This window comes from Tauraco erythrolophus, chromosome 27 (genome assembly GCF_009769465.1).
Source record: "Tauraco erythrolophus isolate bTauEry1 chromosome 27, bTauEry1.pri, whole genome shotgun sequence".
NCBI classification, from domain to species: domain Eukaryota; kingdom Metazoa; phylum Chordata; class Aves; order Musophagiformes; family Musophagidae; genus Tauraco; species Tauraco erythrolophus.
In genome coordinates this window covers 1972906-1999762 of record NC_141491.1, presented here as the reverse complement: position 1 = coordinate 1999762, position 26857 = coordinate 1972906, and the positions used below count along the sequence as shown (strand labels likewise).

The 26857-nt window shown below is 50.1% G+C and overlaps 3 protein-coding genes across 3 annotated transcripts; all 3 read left to right on the top strand.

The window, feature by feature from the left end:
* The first annotated feature begins 891 nt into the window (after positions 1-891).
* Positions 892-10707, top strand: LOC104382636 (complement component receptor 1-like protein). The gene is made up of 13 exons (XM_086627371.1): positions 892-2435; positions 2952-3143; positions 3681-3780; positions 4311-4396; positions 4819-5031; positions 5537-5723; positions 6258-6442; positions 6921-7118; positions 8110-8292; positions 8619-8807; positions 9098-9277; positions 9432-9601; positions 9808-10707. The coding sequence occupies exons 1-13, from the start codon at positions 2348-2350 to the stop codon at positions 9943-9945; spliced, it is 2109 nt and encodes a 702-aa protein (XP_086483497.1). The 5' UTR covers positions 892-2347; the 3' UTR covers positions 9946-10707.
* A 554-nt stretch (positions 10708-11261) lies between these two features.
* On the top strand, positions 11262-17597 carry LOC104382637 (zona pellucida sperm-binding protein 3 receptor). Its single transcript, XM_086627379.1, has 8 exons — positions 11262-11337; positions 12996-13175; positions 13659-13838; positions 14331-14513; positions 15076-15264; positions 15555-15734; positions 16246-16445; positions 16704-17597. Exons 1-8 carry the CDS (start codon positions 11262-11264, stop codon positions 16860-16862), a joined length of 1347 nt encoding a protein of 448 aa, XP_086483505.1. The 3' UTR covers positions 16863-17597.
* Positions 17598-19005: 1408 nt separating this feature from the next.
* On the top strand, positions 19006-25242 carry LOC104382638 (complement decay-accelerating factor). The gene is made up of 11 exons (XM_086627380.1): positions 19006-19141; positions 19394-19582; positions 20008-20199; positions 20866-20965; positions 22206-22288; positions 22786-22980; positions 23195-23254; positions 23372-23497; positions 23607-23795; positions 24132-24228; positions 25099-25242. The coding sequence occupies exons 1-10, from the start codon at positions 19006-19008 to the stop codon at positions 24221-24223; spliced, it is 1362 nt and encodes a 453-aa protein (XP_086483506.1). The 3' UTR covers positions 24224-24228; positions 25099-25242.
* The last annotated feature ends 1615 nt before the right edge of the window (positions 25243-26857 follow it).

Sequence of the window (26857 nt, the reverse complement as noted above, 5' to 3'; positions counted from 1 at the left end):
AGTGCTGGTCAGGAGTGAGGAGGGACTTGTTGTGAGCAAGCCCCTGCTTGTGGGGTGAGGGCAGGCAGGCTCTTGCTGTGTTTTACTAAGAACTGAAAAAAAAAAAAATCTATATTTTCAATGCCATGTGTCTAATTGTATGAAATCATTGTAATTCTTGTACAAAATCAGAGCTGTCAAACTTCAGAAAACGCAGCTCTGCCTTATAACAGCTCTTGTTCTACACAAAGAAATTCGCAGGGCTTTGCAAGGACAAGTCAACAGAAAATTTACCTTATTTGAAAAAAGAGAGGTCTGAAGTCTGCATGAAAAACCCTTCATAAAGCTTGCTGGAAATCTCTGTTGGGTTACTACAGCTGTTCAAAGATCAATATTGTTTATTTAATTAAAAATGACAATGTTTGTCCCTGTACTGCGTGGTACGGGATGCTTCAGATATCTGTAAGCCAGCAGGTGAGAACTACATCTGTTTTATTGCATCTTGGCATGGACTCGGGTGAACTTCAGGAAGGTAATATATCCCATTCAATGTAGGAATGTGATAAATTTTCCTGGCAAGAACCCTCAGATTTGGCAGAACAAACCAGTAGCCTTTACCCGGGGTAAAAAGGCCACTGCCAGGTTCTTGGTGGCGATTCAAGCCTGGGGGAAACTGCTGCCAACGTGCACGAGGAGCAAACGGTTACGTCTGCCAAAACTCCCCATTTCTGGAAAACGACCCACCAGTGGCAGCTGGATTCGGGAACACCTTTCAGTGAGATGAAGGGCAGCTGGGTTTCCATCGTGGACGTGGGTGCTCAGCTCCGAGCGATGCTCCTTGGGACTGTGTGTGCGGCTGAGCTGCGGCGGGTGTTGCTTTAACGGGATTAGGTGTGGAGCTGGTTGTGAACAAAACTGTGTTTTGAGTGTTGGCCATAAGCTTTTGAGGTCAGAAGGGATGAGGACATGCTTGACATGGCCCAGGGTGAAGCAGACCTCTTGAGACCCTCATAGCATGCCTGAGGTCCCTGGGCATTGCGAGGGCACCGGCACTGGCTGATGCTGTTGCTGCAGGATGGAGCGGGCAGCGTGTCCTGCTCAGCAAGGATCATTTCAGCAAATTGTTGGCAGCTGCACACAGAAAACAAACAATTTCAACATCTGCTTGGGTTGCATTCGGTTTTGTAGTGTTTCGCTTTCTGGGTTGAATAAACTACTTCCTTCTCGCTCAGGGGAGAAGTTAATGATTTATGGGTCAACTGGCACAACTCTGGTCTCTGCAGAATTCAAACTTTTTTGTGTGGAGCCATATCTGAGCACGTAGGCGTATCATAACTCCTCCTTCAGCGCCGGGTGACTGGACAAGGACACTCATCACTTTGTCTTGCAAGAGCCGCACACGCCGGGTCTCCCCATCTCCTGCTGCCGGACCTCCAGGTAAGGTGGCTCAAGCCATACGGCTTTCTGTGAGTCCAAATTGCACTTAAATTCCATTTTGTAAAGCAGTTCGGGCTCCTGAATGACTTGTATGCTTTACAGCTTTGCTCCACTTGATGTTATTTGCACAAACCTGTTGTATCTTTCTGGTTAGGTACATCTCTCTCTCTGCACGTTGCTTATTGTTAGGGGACTGTGTTGACTCCAGCAGGATTTCATCGGACTATGGATTTGTTTCCAAGAGATTTATTGCTAAACCAAAACGTTTTACCCATGAGATAAGTTTCAGGAGACTTTTTCCAGAAGGCATAGATAAATTCACAGCCCTGCAGGTATTAGTTTGGCTGGGAAGAACACTATGTTGGCAATATAATGGTTTTAAGTTGAACCTGACAAACTACAATGTGTTTATGTTATGGTTTGAGTGGAGCTGTTAGTCTTTCTTTTTTTTCATTTTTTTTCATTTTTTTTAAAATTTTAATCAAAAGCTGCATTCTCAAAAATGCAAATAAACAGAGACTGGTGGAATAAAGCCTATGGGAATTGCTTAACATCTACAATCAGTTGTCCTGTTTGTGTCATTGTGTTTTTCATGTCTCTGGTCTGCAGCAGCCAGCCTTCCTCACCCAAACCCAGCTCTGCCCAGCAGCCCAGCTCCTCCACACTGGGTCTCGGTCCCGTTGGCCGGACAGGAGCCAGCAGGCGAGTGGCTCTGCTCTCCTGCAGAGCATTGCAATAGCTCCTGCACCTTCTGGTCCCCAGCCACGACTGTAGGAGCTGCTTGGGGATGGAGAAAGGAGACCTGTCCGTATGAGCTGTGGTCATCCTGAGTGTAAATACCCTCCCTGCTATTTTTACAGGTATTCGGCCTAGAAAAAGAATGTGGTAACTTCTGTGGGATCTCCAGACAGGGAGGCTGGAAGAAAGGAAGATGCCAGTTTTGGAGCCGGGGAGGCAGAGGGGTCGCGCCGCTGCCCTTGGGTTATTCCTCACCGCTGCTCTTGTTGTGTCTGTCCAGAGTAAGTGAACACGAGGAGCGAGGGAGTCTGTTGGGATGAACTAAGATCCCTCCAAGGAAAACCTTCTCCTGGGGTTCACAAGACTTGGATCCTTCTCTTTTCCTCATTGCCTTTGCATTTTGAGAACATTGTAAATCTTTGTGATCGGAATCCGTCTTCCTTTGCCTTTTTTTCCTTTCTGTGTAAAACAGTAGTAAAATTATTCCAGCTGAAAAAGATGTAATGATTTATACTAATTGGGGAGAGGAAATAATTCATCTGGACTTCGTGATCAGCCTTTGAAACTGCTGGATGAGATGTGAGGAGGGAACAGGACCCGGTGGGGTGATGTTCCTCCCCTGTCCCTGCCAGCCACAGCCATCCCCAGTCACGGACTGCACCTCTCCTCTTTTTTTTCTGGCTTTAAGGAGTTTTTAAGGCCACTGAAGTGTCCTCACCTGGACCTTCAGAGTACATCAGACCTGAACTCCCATGGCTTTTTCTCCCAGCGTTTTTCTGATGAGTTTCTGTCCGTAGGTGCCTGCGATGTTCCGCCACGACTCCCGTCTGCAGAATTCAAAGAGCGGTACCGTGGCATCACCTCGTTTTCCTATAATTCAAAGGTGGAATACGTCTGTCGTCCAGGGTACGTGAGAAATATTAGAGCTGACAACTTCCTTGTTTGTGGAAGGAACGGGAGGTGGCATGGAACGATGGAGATCTGTATACGTGAGTATATTTTGGGTTGACTTTTGATTTGGGTTTTTATTCCCTGATGCTATCAGCTCATTTTGTTGGAGCAGTATCTGAAGTGGCCTCATGGGACAGTGGGAGATGAGTGCCCAGACACAAAGCACTGGTTGTATTCCACTGGCAATGGTGGCAAAGCTGAAATCTGCTTTGATGCTGGCTGTGTTTGATTGCTGATTCAAAGGGTGTTCTTCTGCTCGGACACTTTGTAACTCTTGGTTCAAAAAAAGTATTTTGAACTTGTAGAAGGAGCATCCTTTAGCTGGGAAGAAACGCTGTCGCAATTGCCAGGGTTACTGCAAATTCCACGTAGGCTGCAGAGGCTGACTGCAGGTCCTGATGCAAGTCTTAACAGCATCATGAATGATGAAGTAATTCAGGATTGGAGGGGAAATCTGGAGGTCTCTGGTCCATCCCCTTGCTCAGTATTGGAGGAGTCTTCTGCTTTCCTGCTGCGTTTTCCCAGTTCTTCAAGAAAGTGAAGTAAGAACTAACTCCAGTGCTGTTGTCCTGCAGCAAAGCAGTGCAGCTACCCCGGGGAGCCGGCCAACGGCAGACTCGTCCTGGTAGAAAAGTTCACTTTTGGTTCAGCAGCGAACTTCACCTGCAACCCTGGGTAAGCCGGGAGCACTCGGGGCACGGGTCCTTTTCTTCCCCAGCAATTTTTCTGAAGTCTTTTCCCTCTAGATTAAACCCTGTGCTGTTAGAAGCCTTACCAGTGTTAGGTAATTGCAGACTGTGATTGAAATAGCTTTTAAGCTTTCCTTTGAGAGCTTTAAGATTGAGTTTTCCTAATCTTATACTTTGAGACACTTCTGCCTGAACTCCAGCTTGCTCTCCTGGCCCTTTCTAAACCATTTCCAATATTTCAGTATCTTTTTGAAGAAAAGACATCAATACTGAACTGGGATAAATACACACTGGCTGATAAAGTAGATGTTTTTCCTTAAAGCCATGCAATTTTTTTATTTAAAAAATGCTTTTGTCAAAAGCCAGTGTGTCATTGAAAGAATGACACTGATGGCAAATTTCTGAACAGATGTGATTATGATAAGGAAGCCAAAACCACCATCCTGATGGTGGTGGTATCGGTAATACATCAAAACTGAGTTTGTTGAGTAATTCCCTCTCCCTTATTTCATACAGGCACAGACTGGTTGGAAATTCTCAAATTCATTGTGTGATTAAAAATGGGATTGTTACATGGGACAGAGATATTCCCATCTGCGAGCGTAAGTAGAGTTCCTTAATTGATCTACTGCTTCAGTGTTGTGGGGATGGATGAAGAAGCATCACGTTGCCCTGCTGAGGATTTCAGCAGTTGGATGCAAGGGGGAGTCTGGAAAGACTTTTTTTTTATTTTTTTTTGTCATGTTCTTCTTGCATTGTCCTGCAGAAAAAATTATTCACTGTCTGGGAGTAAGGAAGGCAGCTGCACATAAGGCTGGTGTATCCCAAAACAGCTTGGTGCCTGGGTCAGGGCTCTGCTGCCTCTGGGCTGGTGTGCAGCTCCCTTGAGACCTGCCCTTGGCTTCTGACCCTTCTGGCACCTCATGTTTCAATTTTTTTCTTACCAGACCTTTGATTCAAAATGAATTAAGTTCGTTCTTTCTTGTTCTTCTCTTTCTACCATTTCTCCCCCTTCCCTCCCCAGCAATACCGTGTCCACCCCCTCCAGAAATAGCCAACGGGAAGCACAGTGGAGCTGACAAAGAGCTCTTTGAATACGGAGCATCCGTCACTTACCGGTGCGACACTGTCAGAAGAGGAGAGAGACCTTTCTCGCTGGTGGGAGACGCCTCGATTTTCTGTACGACCACAGATAACATAAACGGGGTCTGGAGCAAACCAGCCCCGGAGTGCAAAGGTGAGCTGCTCCTGCACGTTTGCAAGCTGGCCGGGACGCTGCAGCAGCACTGGCCGTAGCCCCGTCTCTGCCACCCCCTCTGCTAAAGCTGTTTTCTTCCTCGGAGCCGTCTCTCTCCTTTATGTTGAATTGCCTCTTGCAGATGAGACCCTCCGAGTTTGATAGCAGCAACGGGATTTGGGGTCTCCCCTCGCAGGGACCGTGCCTGCTCACGGTCACCAAGTCCGCGGGGGACGTGGGAGTGGGGTTTGTATCGGCGTTCCCAGGCCAGACGATGCATCTTGCCTACCAGCTTGTGTAAAAATGCCTGCAAAGAATTCGGAAAGCTGCTGTGATACCTGCTGCCTTTCCTATGTTCTTTGCCTTAAAAAGTATGAAACAAAAAAATGCTGTAATATGGAGTAAGGAGACAAAAAATTCCCCGTCAGCCTGCTACCTTGTCGTGTCCGTTTCCAGCCTTTTTGGTGAATGCATCTTGTGCGACGAGAATGTTTTCAATTCACAGTGGTGAACTGTGAGCATCCCAGCGTGGCCAACGGGCAGCTGCTGAGCAGGTACCAGGCTGCCTACACCTTCAGAGACACCGTCATCTTCGACTGCAACTTCCGCTACACCCTGAGCGGCAGCGACACGTCCACGTGCAAGGAAAACGGCCTCTGGGACCCTCCGCTGCCGCTCTGTCAGCTCAGTAAGTGAGGGGGCCCCGCCTGATCCAGTGGCTTTGCTTCGGTGAAGTCCCCACCCTTCTAAGAAAGCATTAGGTCATGAAAGGGATGGCTCCAAGATTTGACTTTTTGGATTCTTTTAGCTCATCTCTCTGTACATGACTTCAGGAGTTTGACTTGGGGCCATAGAGACTAAAGCCTGGTCCCGTTCGAGCTCGTGAGCTTTTCTTGGCAGCGTTCAAAGGGACTCGATTAACCTTTCTGTACTTAATATTTTTGAAGTTTGGCAGAGCCTCAGACAGTATGAACTTTATTAGAAATTACATCTCGTTGTAACAGTGGAAATTACTACGCAGGCTGAAGTTATTCTTACATTTTCATTTGTCCCCTTTGCATTCATTCTTTAGCATGACTGAACTCAGATGACTAGGTGCATCTTGGAAAGAACGATGTGAGCCCATGACTTTTCCCTAAATTCCCTGTGTTGTGTTACATACTGTTATGGGCCTGGCTGATTTATCGCTGGCAATGTCCTTAGGGTGCTCTTGCATCCCCAGGCAGCTGTGACGACCCCCCAGACGTGCAGAATGCTGTTAAAGCAAAACTCGCTGGCAATTTGTTTCCTGCGGGGACTGTGGTTACCTACGAGTGTGCAGAGGGCCACCAGTTCAGCCCGGGAGAGACCACACGGCACGTTGAGTGCTTGCCAGATTTTACATGGACCGAACCCCCACATCCTTGTGAAAGTAAGTGTGTGTTCCTTTGGCTTTCTTACCCTTGTGATTCAGCAAAATTATTATTGAATGACGAAGCCGTACGTGGTCTGCTGTAGTGCAGATCCCAGGGCGGGGGGGGATGCTCCGGGTGCCCAGCGTGGTGAGTCTCTGGGCTTTGCTGTGACTCCTGAACTCCTTTGATTTGCTCCCCAGGCACGGGGTTTTCTCTGCTTTATTCACCAGCTGTACTTTCTAGTCCCCTGAACCTGCGGAAAAAGTCATTGCGGTGTCGAGAGTCCCTTGCTCCATCCAAGGGGAGGTTGCAGTTGCAGACTCTCTTGCAAGCACCCCCTCCCCCAGGAGTGCCCAGGAACAGTGTTGGGGCAGATTTAGTGTTGTGCTGTGTCTCTGCCTTACAAAACATTCATCCTTCCGTTTACAATGAATCTGCTGTTGCCCAGGTGGCTTTGCCATGGTTTCACCCTTGCTAATGTCTGGTGTTTCTCAGGAATTCGTTGCCCAAATCCAGACATCAGGAATGGAAGGCACTTACATGTATGGGAAGAAAAAGACAATTATGTGTATGGAGACAGACTGGAAGTTACGTGTAATGATGGCTATGCTTTCAAGGGTCGGAGCAGTAACCTTGTGCTTCGGTGTACAAGTGATGGTAGATGGGATCCAGCAGCACTGGAGTGCGCTCCAGGTAGGCGAGAGTTGGTGAAGCACCTTGATTTGGCAACTGCTTATTTTTAACTGCAAAGGTTTGGGTCGCTCTGTACAGTGTAGCTGTCTGCTGACGTCCGCAGAAAAATCTACATGTGGCCTTAGATGCTGGTAGTAGCAGGATACGCTGTCACATATCCCCAGATTTAGTCCTCCTGTATTAACTTGGAAGAAACAGGCAGCAGCAGGTCCAGAGGGATCATTGTATCACCTGGGGATTGCTGTGGGAGAAGTGCAGGGTTTTGGCAGGGGGCTGAGCTACTGCCTGGGGAGGTGGGATGGGAAAGGGGGGTGTTGGTAGCTTTTAGAGGCTGAGGAGGTTCCTAAGAAGCCTGGGAGATGTTTACCCAGCTGGAAGGGGATGTGGTTTGTGCTTCAGACAACAGCTGGGCTGGTTTGCTGATATAAGGCTTGGGAGCAGAGGACGTTCTCACTGCATTTCCCCTCTCAGAAGAAAATGTAACAGCATAAACAACTGATGCTGCTGAAATTAATGACCCCACAATGGGACACCACAGCAATACGAGTGAGCTGCTGGAAGCAGCCTGAGCCCAAAAGCTTAGCAAAACCTTACCAGGAGGAAAGAGTGTGCTCCACTTCCCAGGGCAGCCAGCATTAGAGCATGGATGATTCCTGGTCCTGGCCCTGCCGCTGCCTGCGAGGTGCTGGGCAGCCTCACCAGGGCAGCTCCGTGAAAAAGCAGGGGCTGCAGCCCCTGGGAAGGCAATGGTGGGTGGGGGAGGCTCAGTTGGGCATGGACCCAACTCTGCAGCATGTTCCTTTTCCAACAGCCTCAGAAAAACCCGATTGTAGAAGCAGAAACTCCTTTAGAGTCATAAAGGAAGTGTTGAGACCTGTGTCTGGATGATCATCGCCTTTTTTCCCAGGGTTCAGATGTTCTTGATAACTGTCTTCTCCATAGAAGTTCTTTCTGAAAATTCATGGCATCCTTTATTTTCTGTTGTTTCTAGAACCTCGTTGCCCAAAGCCAGACATTGCTCATGGAATAGAGATTTACAAAAGCAAAAATGACTACACAGTTGGGACCCGACTGAGGCTGGCGTGTGATCCGGGCTATGTCCTCAGGGGCCAGGACTCGACCGAGTGCCAGGCTGGCTCGAGCTGGGCTCCCCCGTTACCGTTTTGTGATAAAGGTACATCCACGTAACGCAGTGCTGGGAAGAAAACTCGTGCATCAGTGTTCAGAAGCAGCAGCCAGTAGGTGACCTGCCTTCAGCGTCTGCTTCTGGGGAACGGGGCGATGATCACCAGCTCATGGGCTGAAAGTGTTGGGCTGTCTTCTCCCTGGAGATGTGACCCAGGTGGGAGCTGAGCAAGAAGCCAGGCAGCCACTTCACATGAATTTGCTGTGCTACAAACATGAAGTTAACTCTTGTATTGATTTCCCAGAAGCGGTTTTGATTGTCACCTGAAGATGATAACCGTGCGTCTCTTCTTATCAGTTCCCTTTATCCCGCAGTCTGTGGCCCCCCTCCACAAATCTCCAGCGGGCAGCACTCCGGCTTGGGACGGGAGCAGTTCCCCTACGGCGCGGAGGTGACGTACAGCTGTGCAGAGGGTCTGTCCCTCATTGGGGATGACACCATCTACTGCACCTCCGACGATGGGGTGAACCTGACGTGGAGCGGACCCGCCCCGGAGTGCAGGGGTGAGTCGTTTCTCCTGTACGGGACCAGACTGAAGCCAGGACCTGGGTGCAACATTTTGGGATTTCAGCACAATGGGACTGGATGCGAGCAGGGCTGCTGGGAGATCCCACTTCCTCTGCAGGCTCAACAACTCTGGACTGGGGATGATCCATGTGGAAATAGGAGACTGGCTCTCCTACATTGATGGCCGTCAGATGGTCAGGAAGAGCAGCTCTGCCCCGTTCCCCGTTGTCCTTGGGAAAGGGCAGTGGCCAAACCCACCACTCCCCACTCCGCTCTCTTCCCGCAGTGGTTCGGTGCCCCAAGCCCGCAGTCGAGAGGGGAAGGATGACCCCGCAGAGGTTCACCTTTCCCTACGGGGCGGCCGTGCGGTTCTCCTGTGATGAAGGCTTCGTGCTGCGCGGCGCTGCCGAGAGCCGGTGCCTGGCTGACAGCACCTGGCACCCTCCCCTGCCCACCTGCCAGCCAGGTGGGTACCAGAGCCAGGCAGATGCCCCGCAGCTGGTTTGCACAGGCTGGGGGTGCTGCTGCTTTGAATCGCCAGCAACAGGTGGAATTTGCAGGGAGTTTTCTCCTCCATCTCCTCTCATTACACTATTTTTTGGCATGCGTTTTTCTTTCAGTTCAGTGTCCTCAGCCCCTAGAAGAGGAGAACCTAGTGGTTTACCCTTCGAAATCCTGGTACAAGGTGAATGAAACTCTGTCCTTCTACTGCAGTCTTGATAACTCTCGAAGACTAAATACACTAACTACCTGCTCAGCCAACGGCACTTGGATACCGCCGCCCACGTGTGTAAGTACCACCATCTGGCCAGGCTTTGGCTGTATCTTGCCCCATTTATAGCCTGGAACAGCGCTGGTCCGACCTCAGGAAGGTGTTTGCATGGTTGCAGTAGGGGTGGCCCGAACAAGGGGCTGCAGTCGGGACGGGTGCTCAGCAGGTGGGTCCCTACGGCGGAGTCTCATGCTCTCTCTGTCTTTGTTTTGGTTCTTTTAAAGAAAAAGCATTATACATGCAAGGAGATTCTTCAAGTCGGGGAATTCTTCCAGTGTGGAGTTCCTCTGACAGAACTGAAAACTATACTGGAAGTCCAGAAACTGTACCTGGAGATCCAGAAGCTTTTGAAAGGAGGATAAAAACCACAGTGCACGGCTGGCTGTCATCACTGGGATCGTAAGAACCGTCCTTTTCACATGTCGGATAATCCTGCCGACTGAGGATTTTTTGGGACTTTGTAATTCGTGGTAGTACTTCAGTAGCCAGAACAAAATCTACCAATCAGTTGAGGAACAGCTTTGGTCATATGGGGAGTCAGAAAGTGACTTGTGCCTGGTTGGGTCAGAGCTCGCTGGGTTCGGCTGGTACATCACTTTGTGCGTTTTAAAGCTTTACATTTAGATATGTTTGTTACATCGACAAGCGTGCGGGTGGAAGGGAACTGAGTGGAAAGTGAATTTTTGTTGGATGTCGTACAGACAGGCATGAACATGGTAAGAGCCACTGACCCACACTCGCCCCACAACCGTGGTGCCTCTTCAGCTGCGATCCAGTATAGCCCATCGCTACTCTGTTCATATATATCACGTTCATTACTGTGAACAAGTGCTTAGCTGCCTAATTAGCTGTGACTTTCAGAGCAGGCACAATGAAGAAAACTTCAAAGCCTGCTTTCTAGCAAAACAAAACTGCCAGCTTTTCTTCCCGGTGGGACAGCTGTATCCGAGGCCACAGCAGTGCTGCTTGCTGCATCTTAGTGTTTGCACCAAGAGCAGTCGTTGGAAATAAAAGTGTAAAGAAAGAAAAAGCCGAACTTTTTCTGCAACATCCAGTAAAGGGGAAGCACTCTGCTAGCTCACGTCTTGTGATCGGACCAGTACTCCTTCACCACGAGATTATAATAAAGCTGATGTTGTAATGGCAGCTGTCTGGTGTTTACTGGTTCTCTCCTATCTGTAGTAAAGCAAAGATGTACTTCAATAGTCTTTGTTGAGTAGGCACGGAGGGAGGGCTGCCGTTCCCTGAGCGCAGTGCGGGGGTGTTTGCACAGCAGCCTGTGCCCCCACCCCACCTGCCCCCGGGGTAACGAGGCAAAACAAATGCCCAGCACTGCCCGGTGCGCCCATCAGCAGCTGGGTCATCACCCATCCCTGTCCTTCTGAAACAAGCCCAGGATGCTGCAGAGCGGTTCAAGCTGCAAAATAGCTTTATTGCCGTTATCCCCACCGGGGAAGAAGGCAGAGCAGCGTTTCCTCCCCATGGCGTGTCCTGGCTGGAGAATTCAGAGAGGTCAGCCGGGGCCTTGGGCAGGTCAGAAGGGCTGGGGGGTGGCAGTGTCAGCGTGGCTCGTTTGGCCTGTCCCCAACTTCCCACTGCTGCTTCCGCTTCCCCAGCGGGCTGTCGGCAGGGAGAGGCTCTTGCCATCCTGCAGCGCTGGTCCAGAGCTCCCCACGCCATGCCGGGGTGCCTGCGCTGGCCGGGGCGGCTCCTGGCAGCGGTGGTGCTGGTGCTGCAGCTGGCTGGGAGTCTTGGTGAGTGTCGCACCCCTGCTCGTTTGCTTTGCTTCTGGGGCTCAGCTTTGCTCGCGGATCCAGTGTGTCATGATCGGGTTAGGAAAATTCAGCAGGAGACCTTCCTCTGGCTGAAGCCACTGCCAACCTCGTTCTGTGCCTGCTGTTCTTGTAAGGATGATCTGGGCTCAGTGGCTTGCAAAGATACTTGCAAAGAGCCACTGAATTCCCAATGCTTTTCAAGTGTCTTACATTGGGGTACGGATCCCTCCTGGGACCAGTGTTAAGGGTGGCTGGCTCAGAGGCTTTGAGTGTGTCCCTGGGACAGCCTGGGACCAGGTCTCATCTGCAGAACTTCTCCTGGTCTGGGGTTCAGAACTTGTGTCGCAGGGAGTATGACACCATCGGCCTCAATCACCTGTCTGGAAGCTGAGAAGTTGTTCCCAGGGTCGGAGGCTGTTCTTACGGTCTGGGGCTCAGGATGGGGATGGTGGTAAGACGGGGAGAGTCAATTAGACATGGAATATTTTTTACTGTTTAATCAAAAGGGTCATAGTTAGCAGTGTAGGTGGTAGTGGGTTGATGCCATGGTTGATGCTGAAGCCCTGAGGCAGCCTACAGACATGCTGCAGGTGGCTGGTGCATCATCCTGCACCCCGCAGCTGGCTTCAGCCCAGGAGAAGGGGCACTGCTGATGGGTCAGTGTCTCTAGGAAGGGGAATAACTTGCAGTTTCTGCCTAGAAGTTGACAGTTCCTTTAAAAGCAGACCTTTTGAGAAACTTCCCCAGTGCACACAGCATCTGCAGAGGCACCTGCTGCCCCCTGGCCCAGCACCCAGCACTGCCTTTACACCCATTTTCTTTTTCTTTTCTTTCTTTTTTTTTTTTTAATTCACAGTGGTTCTCAGAAGTCTGTTGTCCCAACCCAAATATAATACCTAATACCCATGTCCCAGCACCAAAGCTGGGGCCTGGGGAAGACACATGAGTACAGAGACAATCTTTCCATGGGTATGGGTGTCAGAGGCATCGCCAGCGCTGCCCTGGCACAGTGCAGGTGTGATGGTGCCCGGGTTGCTGCTGTACCAGGGTGTGAACCGAGTATGTGTTTAACAGAGGCGTGTTGTGTCGTGGTGACCTGCCAGCATCTACTGTAAGGCATGAGGAAATCCCAGTAACAGCTGCCTTTAGTTTAGTTTTCTCTGTTATTACTGTTTGTGACCCGGCCCAAAATATTTCTCATGGGAGAGAGGGCAGCTGGACAAAAAAGATTTTTGTTGGAACATCAGTGATGTTCGTGTGTGATAGAAGTTACGTGGTGGTTGGAGAAACACTTGTTCATTGTGAAGCTGGAGATGGGGTGCCAGCACCCTGGAGTCACCCCACTCCTGAGCACACAGGTGAGTGGTACTGCCGTCTGCCAGAGCTGGTGCTGCCAGGAAAGGGCAGAAAGAGCTTTTTGATTGTGTGCCATGGAAATGCTACATCTTTGGAGGCCTGATGATGACAGCTGCTCAAGCACAGTTATTGACCCCCAATCTCTCTACCTCAATCACTGCGTTTGTTAAACTGCTGCTTCTTCTCATACGTGCCAGCTGGAGGGGCAGTGACGGTTGGTCACCGTGGCTGAATTCGGTAAGAATTCCCCTGAAAAGCCCCGTTTGTCTGGTGATCCACAGAGGCTGAGTGTCCCGTCCCAGATATCACCCACGGGCAGCTGCATCTCGCAGAGAACTTCACCTATGGCAGCACGGCCAAGCTCGAGTGCGACGCCGGCTACATCCCCGTGGGAGCCACCACCATCGTGCGGTGCCTGGGCAGCGGCAGATGGTACCCACGGGTGCCCGCCTGCACCCTAGGTATGCACAGATCCCGTTTCTCCTTACTTTGTCTCCTGCATGTGATTGCCTGCTTGTATTTCACTAGGAGCACACGTGGTGTGTGCTGGAGAGGGGCTGGAGGATGGGAACCACAGCGAGCGGCTGATGTTTGGTGGTGGGAGTCCCCTCTGCTCTTCCACAGCCCCCGGGGAACGTGGCAGGGCTGCTCTTGTTGGGCTGCCCTGCTTTACTGCGGGGTACACCCAGTGAGGTGCAAAAGCATACAAGGGTAAAGACTCTTGTTAGATTCACATCATTTGGTGAATTGGTCACCGCTATTTTTTTCCATTTCCCTTCACCCCCCCCCCACCCCACAGGGATGCTCAGGGTCACTGCTGTCTCTTGCTTCTTTCTGGGGTTTGTGCCCCTGCCCAGGGGCAGGCTGAGCTCCCCGAAGGCAGGGGTCTGTGGGGGAGACCTCCCAGCTCTGAGGGCCCGTGTTGTCCCTTGCTCTGGCACCAGGTCACTGTCCCTACCCTCCTGCCGTCAACAACGCGGACCGAAACCCTCAGCACGAGTTTCCAGTCGGGACAATCGTGACCTACTTCTGCAGATCCGGATACACTTTGATCCCAGAAGTGTCTCCAACAACTACTTGCCTTAAAAATTTCACGTGGTCCGTAATCCCAAAGCTTTGCCAGAGTAAGTACGCTGCTTCCTTCGCTTTGCCACCAAAGCATCAATTTAATGACGTGGAAATAACATCGTTTTCAAAACACCCGCTAGCGGTGCTGGGCCAGAGGACTTTATCGTGCCGTGCTTTGGCTCTCACTAATAGTAATTCTGCTGTTCCACGGCTGAAAAGAAATAGCTGCAGCTCGTGCTGATCATTTAGCCTTTCAAATAACGATGCAGCGATGCAGCCAGGAACGTATGGCCCCTTCAGCACAATTTATAGCTAATCACAGGGCTCAGATCATTCTGCATTGCAAGAGCAATGGCTGTTATCACATAATTACCGTCCCTGAGCGCGCCAGGTCTGCTTAGAGACGTCCGTCGGCACTAACAGGCTGCGGGACAGGTTCTCTGGGGCAGCAAGTCACCTCCGTGGGAAAGCACCCCCGTGCAAACATCTCCTGCTCTCCCCTCCTGACCCAAACCATGGAAGCTCTTTCTGCTGCTGGTGTTCCTCAGAGGTGCAGTGTCCCAGCCCGGCTATCCACCACGGGAGAGAGATCACCCCCAGGAAAGCCGAATACACCTTTGGGCACTACGTGGAGCTGCGGTGTGACCCCGGCTACGTGCTGAGGGGCAACGGGAGGATCCAGTGCTGGTCCGACGGGACGTGGAAGCCCCCCGTGCCGCACTGCGACAAGGGTGAGCGCGGCGGCGGTGCCCCGAGTCCCGTCTCCGCAGTGGGTAGGAACGGCGGTGGGAAAATCGCGTGGTTTGAGCATCCCTTCTCGGAGAAGGTGGTGTTAGGAGAAGGGGTCTGAGTCACAGCATTAAGTGGCTTGAATGTTTTCGTCCTCGATCAAAACTGCTCTTGATTAAATATGTCGAGTAGTGGGACTCGCACCTGTTTCTCAGAGGACTGGCCAAGGGGTTTACGAAACTCACAATTCCCTGACCCTGTTCACAAGCAGGATCATTTCTCATGTTAAAAAGAAAGAGATAATGGAAAGGTGGCTGAAGGGGAGGGGATGGAGACACGTGCTGAGGTACCAGGGCCGGGCCGTGCTGGGAGGGTTAGCTGGGCCAATCTGGGAACACTGGCAGAGCCAAAGCCAAACCCGTCAAGAAGAGAGGAGGACTTTGAGGAGAGCAATCCTCAGTAGAAATATCAGGAACTGGCTTCTCCTGTTACTTCCCTGCACTTCTCTGTCTCTCTGACCAAATGAAGAAAATCTTAATTTTTCCTTTCTCTATTCTCTTGTAGTTTGTGGTCCCCCTCCACGAATCACCAACGGGCAGCACTCTGGCTTTGGACCAGATCCGTTCACCTATGGCGTACAAGTAAAGTACAGGTGTGTGGAGGGTCTGTCCCTTATTGGGGATGACACCATCTACTGCACCTCCGACGATGGGGTGAACCTGACGTGGAGCGGACCCGCCCCGGAGTGCAGGGGTGAGTTGCTTCTCCTGTACGGGACCAGACTGAAGCCAGGACCTGGGTGCAACATTTTGGGATTTCAGCACAATGGGACTGGATGCGAGCAGGGCTGCTGGGAGATCCCACTTCCTTCGCAGGCTCAACAACTCTGGACTGGGGATGATCCATGTGGAAATAGGAGACTGGCTCTCCTACGTTGATGGCCATCAGATGGTCAGGAAGAGCAGCTCTGCCCCGTTCCCCGTTGTCCTTGGGGAAGGGCAGCGGCCAAACCCACCACTCCCCACTCCGCTCTCTTCCCGCAGTGGTTCGATGCCCCAAGCCCGCAGTCGAGAGGGGAAGGATGACCCCGCAGAGGTTCACCTTTCCCTACGGGGCGGCCGTGCGGTTCTCCTGTGACGAAGGCTTCGTGCTGCGCGGCGATGCCGAGAGCCGGTGCCTGGCCGACAGCACCTGGCACCCTCCCCTGCCCACCTGCCAGCCAGGTGGGTACCAGCCAGGATCTGATCCAGCGGCTGCTGTGACTGTGCAGAGGTCGGGGTGCAGGTTTGCATGGTTGGGTCTGTTCTTGGGGCTCCACCAGCGTCTCCCCCATCTTTGCAGAAGAAACAGCTGATGTTTGCCAGGCAATAGCTGAACTTTTCTTGACAGTCCTGTACAAAGGAGGCTCTAGGACAGGTCAGGAGACACCATCGTTAGTGACTTTCTCTTCAGTGCACGTTCTTACCGACAAACGTTGATCTGCAGGCTCTTGCAAAGGGATACCTGAATTGAGATGCTGTTAGAAAACAGCAAATGTGTTAACACCTCTCAAGGGCTGGTCTGACCTTCACCCCACCTCTTGAAGGGCCTGGGGAAGTCAACTTTGCTTTAACTTCTGGTTTCACAGCTCCCTAGATTTAAGTTCACCTGCGCAGGCTCAGTCTTCACAAATTTCTTAGGGTTTTTTTTCTGCCTATGCAATGATGACCCTTCTGCTGTGGGTTTTCCTTTCAGTTCTCTGTCCACAACCACAAGTGGCCAACGGAAGGCTGAAAAGCACTTTGGACAGTAAAACGTGGTACCAAATAAATGCAACCGTTACTTTTGAATGCCTTCATGGATACGACTTTTCAGACAACGGAGACATGTCTTTAGAAGACCCTGGGACAGCCACATGCTTGCCTGATGGCAGCTGGACACCACTGCCCAAGTGTGTAAGTACCACAGTCTGGCTGAGCTCCTGAATGGGTGTTGCCTGATTTCTGATATTTAAAAAGAACTGCTTGAACTTCTTAGAAGCTTTTTTGCTTTACGGCTCCAGTGGGGGATGCAGATTGCCTTGGGACAGCGCACGGCAGATGGGACAGAAGTTGAGGCTCAGAGCTGAGGAGTGGGTGGCTCTCCATCTGCTGCAGGGCAACCTTACATGCTTTTTTTCTGGGATTTGTTTGTTCTGTTTTACTTTTTAACAGAAGAAAGAAGGTGATGCTGATGTATGCGAAGAGATTCATCATATTAAAACTGTCTCTGAATGCGGCGTGCCTATAGCAGACCTGAAAACTCTACTGGAAATACAAAAGCTCTTTATGGAGATTAAAAAACTAAAACTCGAATCGGAATACTGGAACTAGTGAGTCCTGTCACGATCACTTTTGGTGAACATGCAGCTCATGTAGTCATAGCATCTATAAGGCGGCTCTCGGTGACTTCATGGTTCATGCTTGCTTGCATATAGCCAGAGAAACAATAACCAATGTATGGGAGACTGCTTTTGCCATGCTAGATGCTAGAGCATAGAGGGGTTTTTCTTTTTTACCTGAAGTCTGACAAGCTTGGTTCACTTTTGAACAGATCTGTGGTTGCACGTTTTATTTTAGGAAGCACAGTAAGAAATTAAATTGAGCTTCTTTGAGTCACTGCGTAAACTGTGCTGAGCTGAGAGAAGGGGGGCTGGAGTCCACAGAAGGAAACTTCCAGCTGAGATGAGTCTCTGGCTCTCTGGAGGTACTTCTGCTGTCATCTTCCAGCCGGTGGTTCGTGCAATGTCACATCCTCTGTCCGTACCAGACTCAGCCTGTCGCAGCATTAGCATGCTTCTATCTAGAAACAGCAGTGAAGTGAGCGTTCAGCTGCACGATTTCCTGTTCATCCAGCTCGTGGTTTCTTTTCATCTAGTTAAGGGCAGTTATATATAAGAAGTGTGTTTGTAAAGGCTTCTATTCCCCAATCCCTGGATTTAAAACAGGCGACAGGTTCCTGGCCCAGCGCTGTACCCAGCAGATATCCGCGGTGGTGTCATCTTCCATGTCCCTGTTTCCAGCAAGCAGATGCTAAGAATAGATGTTGGAAGTTTTAAGTGTAGAGAATCAGACAGCAAAGATTGTTCTTATGACTTACTAAACGATGATCAGTTTACGTAGCTCTGTGGTGCAGCAATTTTTCCTTCCCTCAGGATTACAATAAAGATGCAGGTGTAACCGTGGGCGTCTTGTGATCTGTCACGCTGGCTGTAAATCAGGCAGATTTGCAGTGTGGTCCAGCGGTTGTTCTGATTGAGATCCGAGCCCCAGCAGCCTGGATTGGTCCTCGGGGCACTGGGGGGCTGCAGTGGGCATGGCATGGCATGGCATGGCATGGCATGGCATGGCATGGCATGGCATGGCATGGCATGGCATGGCATGGCATGGCATGGCATGGCATGGCATGGCATGGCATGGCAGCGCGGGGTTGCGGGCACCGTGCAGCACAGCAGTGGGCTGCTGCCTGGGAGAGGGGGGGCAGGGGGGAGCACTTGTCTCCTGCACACACAATTTGCAGCGGTGTGTCATTGCCAGATGCTGCTTTTATGAGTTGCTTTAAGCGTTACTAGAGCCTAAAGCACAACGCCCAGGGAAGAGATGGCATCTCCTGTCTTTACACAGAAAGATGCTTTCGTGCTGCATCCTGTGCTTCACTACATCCCGGTGAGATCTGCAACGAGAGGCACTTTCAGACCCTCTCCAGTTCTCCCCGTGCCACAGGGAGAGCCGGGCTGCACCCCCCGGTGTGACACCTCGCTCCCCCCCGCGATGAGCTCAGCGGGGGCTGCAAACAGAACGTGTCCTGTCAACCTGTGCAAGGCTCAAAGCCCATAAACACGAACAAGAGCTGGGTGTTACGTCCCGCGTGTATCCAGGAGTGTGTTTGAACAGTCCTGACTGATGTCAGACGGGATATTTCAGAGTTAGTCAGTTCGCAGATGTGTTCGCTCACACCCGTTCCTCATTACAAATGAGTCAGGCAATCAAGAAAAAAATTAACAAGCAAACAAAAAGGAAAATGCTTTAAGTTTTTGTTTCACTAACTCTGCTTACGGAAGATCGGTGTTGTGTTACCTGCCAGCGAATAGCGAAGTAGGTGTTTTCCTACCCTGGATACAACTTGGAGCTGGGTGGGGATGTTTTCTGCTCTGGTAGCATCTGATTTAGGTAAAACTGTGCTACTCAGCGCTCGCTGCCAGTCTCAGGTCAAATAAAAGGATTGAGTTATTCCCTCATCCCTTATGGTGGGGCAGGAGGATCCGGAGGCTTTATCTGAGCCTGTGGATGACAGTTGTCACCCACCCCTGTCTGCTCTCTGTGTCCTTGCCAGAGGGTTTGGCTTCATGGGTGTTCTGGAAAGGTTTCCACTGCTCCAGAGGCTTGGCCGAGCCTGCCGTGCTGCATCTCCTCCCAGCTTCAGAAACAGCTCCTTGGAGCCAGCGGTGCTTGACAGAGGAGCAAAGAAATTGCTGCAATGAAGTCTGGAGAACCAGGACAGGGGAAGCACCCAGGAACCCCGAGCTGCGGGACACCCACTGTGGCACGGGGGTCTGGCCACCCCGTACTGCTCCTGGCCTTGCTGGGGCTCCTGGGCATGCCTGTGGCTCGCAGTGAGTATGGGGGCATGGGATGCATGGGAAGGACCAGCGAGACCTGCCCAGGTCCTACCTTGCTGCTCAGGTGTTGGGGAGAGTGGTGCCACCACCCCCAAGCCTGGGGACCATTTGCTTGATGCTCTCACGGATGCAGCTCTGTTGCCCAGAAGCCTGGCACAGCCCGCCATCCTCCTGGGATGCTCGCTGGGGCTGCAGAAGGGGCCGGGGAACAGGGTCCTCACCCGAGGAGGTCTTCTCCTGCCACAGGTGACTGTGGGCCCCCACCTCGCATGACCTACTCCAGACCATCCAGCGATAAGCACGCCAGCAGCTTCCCTGTCGGATCCAGGGTGACGTACACGTGCGTGGAAGGCGCCATCAAAATCCCCGGGAGGTCGGACACGGTGGAGTGCCTGCCTGGCGCGCGCTGGTCCAAGCTGCCCGAGCCCTGCGGCCGTAAATACCTCCTTTCTCTGAAACACGGCTCCCTCCCTGTCTCTTGCTTGGCTGAAAATTTCCACCCCTTACGGCTGCGATGGCACCTCCGCTTCCCTGCAAGCTTCCCGCTTCCCTGAGCTGCTGATGGGTGTGGGATCCGTGCCTTTGTGGATGGGGTCGGTCGGAGCCCAGGATGCTCGAGCGCATCCCGCGGCTTCCGCTCTGCTGCTCCAGCTTGGCCGGTGCCGTTAACATATCTTCATCCGTGCTTTGCAAACGATGCGCTCGGTGGAGCAGCTGCCTGGTAGGAAAACAGAAGTAACCCGTGATGAACGTGAGGAGCTTTCCAAAAGTGCCGTAGCGGGAGCGTTTCTGTGATGCCAAGGTTTATTCCGCGCGTGTCCCAGCTGGCAGATCTTTCAGGCCCTTTCCTTGACTGCCAGGGAGCTGTGCTGCCCCGACCAGGTTGCGGTTTGCTGCCCTGTCCGAGGCAGACGAGAGGATGAACTTCTTTCCTGTTGGGACCAACGTGAGCTACGTCTGCCGCCCTGGCTACGAGAACACCTCGGAAAGTTCCCCCACCAGCACGTGCCTTGAAAACCTGGAGTGGTCGGAAGCTGCTGAGCTGTGCAGGAGTGAGTATGTCTGTTGTTTTGCCAAAAAACTGTGGTGGGGCTCAGAGCAGGTCAGGTAGCTGCTCCAGCCCTCATGCTGAAATGCAGCTGGGTCATTGTCATCCCAACAGCTACATCCTTCATACAAAAGTAGGTGGATACTCCTTGACTTTAATATTTAGGACTGAACAGCAGGAGTATCAATAATGCTCTTTTTTTTGTTTCTTTTTTCTGCTGACATGAACGGATCTGGTTTGATTTTCATGTTAGTAAATATGTCCACGTCGGGACAGGGCACGTGCAGAGGGCAAAGGCCAATTTGCAATTCTAACTTTGAACTTAAAATGCAGACAGAGCATATTTCTTGGTGAAATCCACGTTAAGACTGATGATGTGGCAGCAACACCTTTTGCACAGTTGAGTAACTTCCTGCCAGCCTGTTAAGATGGAAATATCTCTGCAAATATTCTCCTCTCCTTTCCCGCGAGATGTTTGCCGCAGGGAGCCCTTACGGGGATCCACCTTCCCCTAGGGCCGATCCTGGCTCCTGCCAGCTCAGCTGTGACACGTGTGGAGTAAAACACTTTGGTACCTTTGGGTACAACCCTCCAAGTCTGTTCCTTATTTCACCTTTTTTATTCCTCCATGGCTGCGTGTTGCCACTAACGCTGACCTCGTTCTCCGCAGGGAAATCCTGCGGCGAGCCCGGAGCGCTGCCCGGGGGCAGGACGGTCCCTCTCACGGACCTGCGGTTCAGTGCGCGAGTGAGCGTGTTCTGCGAGGACGGGTGAGCGGTGGGGCAATGCCCTGAGCTCCAGTACACCAGTGCTGGTGCTGCAATACACACCCCGGGCTGGTGCAATGAGCTGGTGGACACGGGCTGGGCAGCTATTCCACGTGTTGCTCCAAGTACAGAGCGTGGGGCTGCTTTTCCCACTTGAATTACAGCTTTGGGCTGGGAAGGAATAAGACACAGCTCTGGAGAAGGGACTGGGGTCTGAATTTATAGCTGCCTTTTCCTTCAAGTGTCATCCAGAAGGAAATGTAACCGCTCCAGCGTTTCTATCCCATTAGAGCTGGTTGTACTGTCAGTTTACAACTATGAACTTCAGAATAGGTTACTTAAAACTTTTCAATTTAACATATTAGAGATATATTGAATAAAAAGGGGTTATGCTTGAATTTTAAAAACTTAATGATGTTCAGCTAGACTGCCCTGAAGCACACTTTCCATGGGTCAGTGAGCTGACTCACACTTCCTGCGTGCATTCAATCAGCGCCCATATGCAGTAGACTGACTTGCAAAATGAAGTGTTGAGACTCAGGCTAGCATTCCTCCCTCCCTAGCAGGAGCTAGCTGGCTTGTTCTGTCAGTATTTGCAGCTGCTTCAAATGTAACAGAGTTTTTTTTCTCCAGATATTCCCTTAGGATGGGCTCTGGGGAAATGACAGCGTGTCCCACCCTTCTGGGGTTCAGTTAGTCCTTGGCAATACACATCAGAGTGGAGGGATAACGTTATCCATCTATGCAAGATCAGATACTATCAATCATGTCCGAACGGTGAATTTTTTTTTGAGCAGGAGGATGTAATTCAGGGATGGGAGAAGGTGTTGGTGCTGTCAGAACAAGATGTATTAGCTTCCAGCAAGCCGATCCAAAAGCCACTTTAATGAAACGTAGATCCCCGTTGCCCCTCACTGGTCCCCACTCTGTGTAGTGGAAACGTTTGAGTATTTGCAGAGACCAGCAGAAGGTACACCAGCAGCATCCTGCTGTTTGCTTTTCTGGCAAAACTTTAGCAAAGCAGCTCCAGCTGTAGCACCCAAAAACAGCATCCTGAGAAAAGGTGGCACTGGAGGTGGCTGGGGTGAAGGAGCTCTCCTGTTAACCAGCGTGTATCTGCACGTCTGCTTGCTTTGAAACTGCCTTTTCTACACCACTGGTCATACTGGTATCAGGGAAAAAAATTGTTCTCAGTTTCTGGATAGTTATACACGTTTTTATTTTCTTGTGTACTTTCACTTAGGTACAAATTAGATGGGAATAATTTCATCCAGTGTCAGCTTAAAGGAAACGATGTTGAATGGAGTAAACTTCCAACTTGTGAATGTAAGATCAATCCAACCTTACTTTTGACTTCACTCCAGATCCTGCATACTAACCTCTAGTCTAAACCTGCCTTCACACATTGTTTTTGTTGATATCATGTGGCAGATCTGTCACCAACGCTGCAGCTGAGAAATACCCATTTTGCTGCTGACACTGTATTTCAGCAGCTTTGTTCCCACAAGATCAACATATTTTCTCATGACTTCAGGTTGCAGGGAAGGTGGTGGGATGAGATTTCAAGGAACCACAAGCCAGGGCATGACAAGTTGCCTGTTTATTTTTTGTGACCCTTGGAGTGAGAGGGAGAAAGATGTGACAACAGAAACACTACACAAACAAGAGAGAGAATGGAGACAGAAGGCAGTGCTGGTCACCTCTCTGCAGCTGTCCAGAAAGTTTATTGTCTTCAAGAGCCTTAGCTGGAATCAGGAAACATTTTCCATTTTCATTACTACTGAAGCTTTTAGCAATATTCATGTCGACCTTCTTCCCTGCAGTAATCACCTGCTCTTCACCTCCTCAAATCAGCAACGGAAAGCACGATGGCGAAGGTGTAGAAGAACATGTGTATAACTCCACAGTGACTTACAGCTGTGACTCTGGCTTCCAGCTCGTTGGAAACGTGAGCATCCGTTGTACGAGTACGGACAAAACCACCGGAGTCTGGAGCGGAGCTGTGCCTGAGTGCAAAGGTGGTGTCATCTGAGTTCAGTATTCACTACGAGTTGGGTGTTTAGTATGCACCAGCTAACATCCTGTGATTGCTCAGTTCAGGACGTGTCTGGTGTAAGTCATGTTGCAATTTTAAAGAGAAAAAAAACACAGTGCTGCTCGAGTGAGTAAGGAATGAAGGGTCTGTGCAGGAAAGGGCAGTGCTCCCAGCAATGCTTGTTCTTTATACCCTAGAGAAAAGCACGTCCACCAAACTTGGAGCAAAAGGAACGGAAAGGAGTCCTGCTCCTCAAAGTGAGTTGAAATGATTCTACATTGTCTCGTGTTTCCCAACTTGATTTGCTCCTTTTTCATATTTCTATGAAAAAAACCATTTGAGGAATTTCACTCTGTGGTTTTCTTTCTTTCCAGATTCCCGTGGAAATGGCATCCAGCCCTCTAAGAAGGCTTCCACGTATGAAATGAAGCTCAGCCTTTATAAAAAGGCACTCCAAAATACCAACTCTTTCTCTCGTTCTTCTTTCTCCAGGACACCAGGTCAGTCCTGGGGACTTGTTTGGAGTTCAGGGGAACTCATCAATGGGACTCCCCGGTTACTCACAGTCCTATACCTGGAGCTTTCATTTTTTCCCGTGTTTCTCTCCAGTGCCAAGGAGCTGTGCTACCTCAGTGTCCAGATTTGTTGTACCTTTGTACAAAACCCAAAATTACCGTTCTCCTGGGACCAGCCAAGGATCCATGTGTCTTCCAAAGTACATGGGGATCTCTGGCATCCTCCCCCAAGCCGGCTGCTTTGAAAACTTTAAATGGTCTAAAGTTGCATCATTTTGTGGAAGTGAGTGATATTATTTTTTGTCATGTTCTTTTCTTCTACAAGTTTTCTCCGTATAATTTGTATTTTTTGCTCCTTGGGCATCTGGTTCAAAGCTCAGGTTTGAATGCATTAACCTCCTCCTCTTAAAAAAGCTTTGCTTCCTATGAAATGTATTTTAATTTATCAATTGTTTCCTTGCCCTTGTGTTATTATAGATTTTGTTTAACTCCTTTTTTTTGCCAAATTGAAAAGCAAATCAGATAACTTTGTACCAGGCAGCCTTAAGAGCACTGGGCCTTCTGTCCTTGCTCTGGCAGCGAGAGGCAACGCACTAACACTAACCTTGTTCCACACCAGCGAGATCGTGGGCAGCCAGGAGAAGCTGGACGTGGCAGAAGTGCTGCTACAACAGATTCCCCATCCGTTGCAAAGGATTATTTTACCCATAAAAAGGGTGAGTGTCAGCTGTGTTGGAAACAGTGTCTGTTAATTACAAGTAATAAAGACAAAACACCCACTGGAAGGTCTCACTCCATCACTGGAGCCTGGATGAGGCTGATGGTTAAGTCCAGGTCCAGAAATGTCCCTGTGCAGGTGCAGCACGGCCAGGAGGGATTTTCCCCATTGCTGCATCGTTTCTCAAAGATGGAGTTAGTTCCAACCTGCCAGCATCGCCGGGCTGGGACCGAAACCCCATTGTATTTGTCTGGATTGCTAAACAAGGAGTCAAAGAATCCCACTTGTGAGGTTAAAGGCAAGGTACCAGGGCTGTGAGGTTGGGCACTTGTGGAAGTGTCTGTAGGAAAGATGTTGCAGTCAAACTGGTGTAAAAAAAGGGCTCCAAGAAGGGCTTTGCAGTCCTTAAAGGAGATGAAGTTCGGCGATGCTGGGCCCTTGGTAGGAACGAATGAAGGCTAGAAGCATCCTAGATCAATCTTGCAACATGGAAAGAAAGGGGAAAACTTGGTCCTTTTTTTGTTTTCCTAAAAGTTTTTACTTTTGCTCGACCATGTAACTTCAGAACAAAGATTGATTTTAAAATCTCTTCCTGCTGGTTACGATCTAACGCGTGAGAAACGCCACTTTGCGTTGTACTTCAGGAGCTTGGCTCCACCATCCCAAAACACGGGTCCTGTAAAAGCAGCCCCTCCGTGGCAGAAGGTTGGAGCAAGGGATGAGATGGGGGAAAACAAGACAATGCCTGAAAACAGCCTCTAGTGTTTGAAGGAGGAATTGGTTTGGGCTTTTCTAAAGTGTGGTGTTAAAAGTCGCCTCAAACTGGGTGGGTTTTCAAAAATCTTTCAAAAACTTTTCCTTCCCTCAGGCTGCATATACGACCCGTGGGAAATGTGATGGCAAGTGCATGGGAAGATTTATCTGTAGCTTTGAATCAGTTTATTTGTGATGGGTCTGCCCTCCTCCAGTAACGCCGTGACGAAGGGACCCCCGTGGACACCCTGGGAGGAGGCATTTGCACTTCCCTGGCATCATTGTGGAGACAACTGGCACGTGCTGCTCCTCCTGCCACCTCACTGCAGATGTAGACGAGATGCAGTTAAATGGGATCCCACCTGTCTAAATAGAGGGTTAACTTTTCAAACAAAAATAGCACTGGAAGCATAAAGCATGCAAACCCTTCGCCGTGTTCTGTTTCTGCAGTGCCCCGTGCAATGGTTGTACTTGTCAGGACTCTTGCACTTTGCTTTAAAACAAAGAATAAGCTGGAGCAGGTCTGTCCCATGTACGTGTACAAAATGTATTTTAAAAAATTCCGATATGTTTTCATGTTCCAAGAAATTGATTGAAAATTGCTTGCAGCAGAGCTGGCTAATTCCCATCTTCGCTTCTGCCATCTGAGTTTTTCTCTCTTTCAGTAATTTCCTCCTAACATCCTGAATTCAGTTATTGCTCCCTACTGATCCAATCAGCCTTTTTTCAGGCTGGGAGTGGGAAGCTGCAGTTTTCCCAAAACCCCTCAGGCCTTCTGCAGAATTTCTGACGGAGCCGGGGTATGTCACAACCCGTCCGACTCGGTGTTTCCACAACCGCCTGTTTCCTCGTTCTCTAGCAACACCGACCTGCTGCCACAACAAGCACCATAAATACTGAGGCTCCCAGCACAGGCTGTAAAACACCCCAGTCTCTGTGCTGGGCTGAGCTGCTCCTTTCACTCAGCAGGAATTTCTGGCTGTAGCACGGTCCGGTTGCAGATACACCCATGCAAGCTGCCAGCGGGGCGGTGCTGAAAGCAAAATAGTGACTTGCCTGATTTGCAAAGTTGTGTGCTCATTTCTTTTAAGAAATTACAGTACTTCACACGCTAAATTAAATGTTGATATTTATATCCTCGGTACTTTAAGCACGTTCTTTAGCATAAGCTTTTTTTTGTATCAGGCATAAATTCTCTGCAGTTTATATTTCTGTTCAGCCTACAAGAAAGATAAAAGCCACGAGTGGTCTGTGTATCTACTAATCTCCTGTTGTAAAGGAGCTACTTCTGCCTTCCAGACGGGGGAAGGCAGCTCTGTAAGGCTGCAGGCTGTGAGCACTCCGACTACGTGCAGACACAGAGAGGTAACTGCTAAACATACTCTCCAGTGCTGCCATGTTGCAATGGAGAAACTGGAAATATCAGGTTTATGTTGTTGGCTACCTACCATCTTACAGTACGCTAATTGCCTTATGTTTAGGTGCCTTTCTGGCGTTTTATTTACATTTAGTAATATATGGTAATTGTTTATAAAGAATAGCCTGTGAATTCAGCTGCCTGCTGTTCCCTTTTCATATTTTATGCTCTTTTCAGGAAGGTATCAGCTTTTAGAAATATCTTGATAACGGTCACATCTGTTGTTCAATCAGTTCTTTATCAGCACTCTTTTTTATTTCCTAAATGGCCTCCTATGCAAGTTTAACGTGGTTTAAAAAAAAAAGGAAAGAACGAAAGAAAGAAAATCCATGCAGTAACCTTTGGGAATGTGAGTGTTTCTAGTAAGTGGTCTGAAAGTGAAAGTTGGAGCGCTGCATACCAGCCCTTAATCCTATTTAGCCCCTCTGCTGCAGCTCCCCCACCCCACAGACCCGGG

What these genes read in the sequence shown, in the direction of transcription:
- LOC104382637 (XM_086627379.1), top strand. Translation starts at nt 11,262, where the DNA reads ATGCCGGGGTGCCTGCGCTGGCCGGGGCGGCTCCTGGCAGCGGTGGTG. An exon ending in GCAGCTGGCTGGGAGTCTTG is followed by an intron (nt 11,338 to 12,995) that starts GTGAGTGTCGCA and finishes GGTGATCCACAG; the next exon opens with AGGCTGAGTGTCCCGTCCCA. An exon ending in CCTGCCCACCTGCCAGCCAG is followed by an intron (nt 15,735 to 16,245) that starts GTGGGTACCAGC and finishes TTTTCCTTTCAG; the next exon opens with TTCTCTGTCCACAACCACAA.
- LOC104382636 (XM_086627371.1), top strand. Translation starts at nt 2,348, where the DNA reads ATGCCAGTTTTGGAGCCGGGGAGGCAGAGGGGTCGCGCCGCTGCCCTT. An exon ending in AGCACTGGAGTGCGCTCCAG is followed by an intron (nt 7,119 to 8,109) that starts GTAGGCGAGAGT and finishes TGTTGTTTCTAG; the next exon opens with AACCTCGTTGCCCAAAGCCA. An exon ending in GTTACCGTTTTGTGATAAAG is followed by an intron (nt 8,293 to 8,618) that starts GTACATCCACGT and finishes TTTATCCCGCAG; the next exon opens with TCTGTGGCCCCCCTCCACAA.
- LOC104382638 (XM_086627380.1), top strand. Translation starts at nt 19,006, where the DNA reads ATGAAGTCTGGAGAACCAGGACAGGGGAAGCACCCAGGAACCCCGAGC. An exon ending in GCTGCCCGAGCCCTGCGGCC is followed by an intron (nt 19,583 to 20,007) that starts GTAAATACCTCC and finishes CTTGACTGCCAG; the next exon opens with GGAGCTGTGCTGCCCCGACC. An exon ending in AGCTGCTGAGCTGTGCAGGA is followed by an intron (nt 20,200 to 20,865) that starts GTGAGTATGTCT and finishes CGTTCTCCGCAG; the next exon opens with GGAAATCCTGCGGCGAGCCC.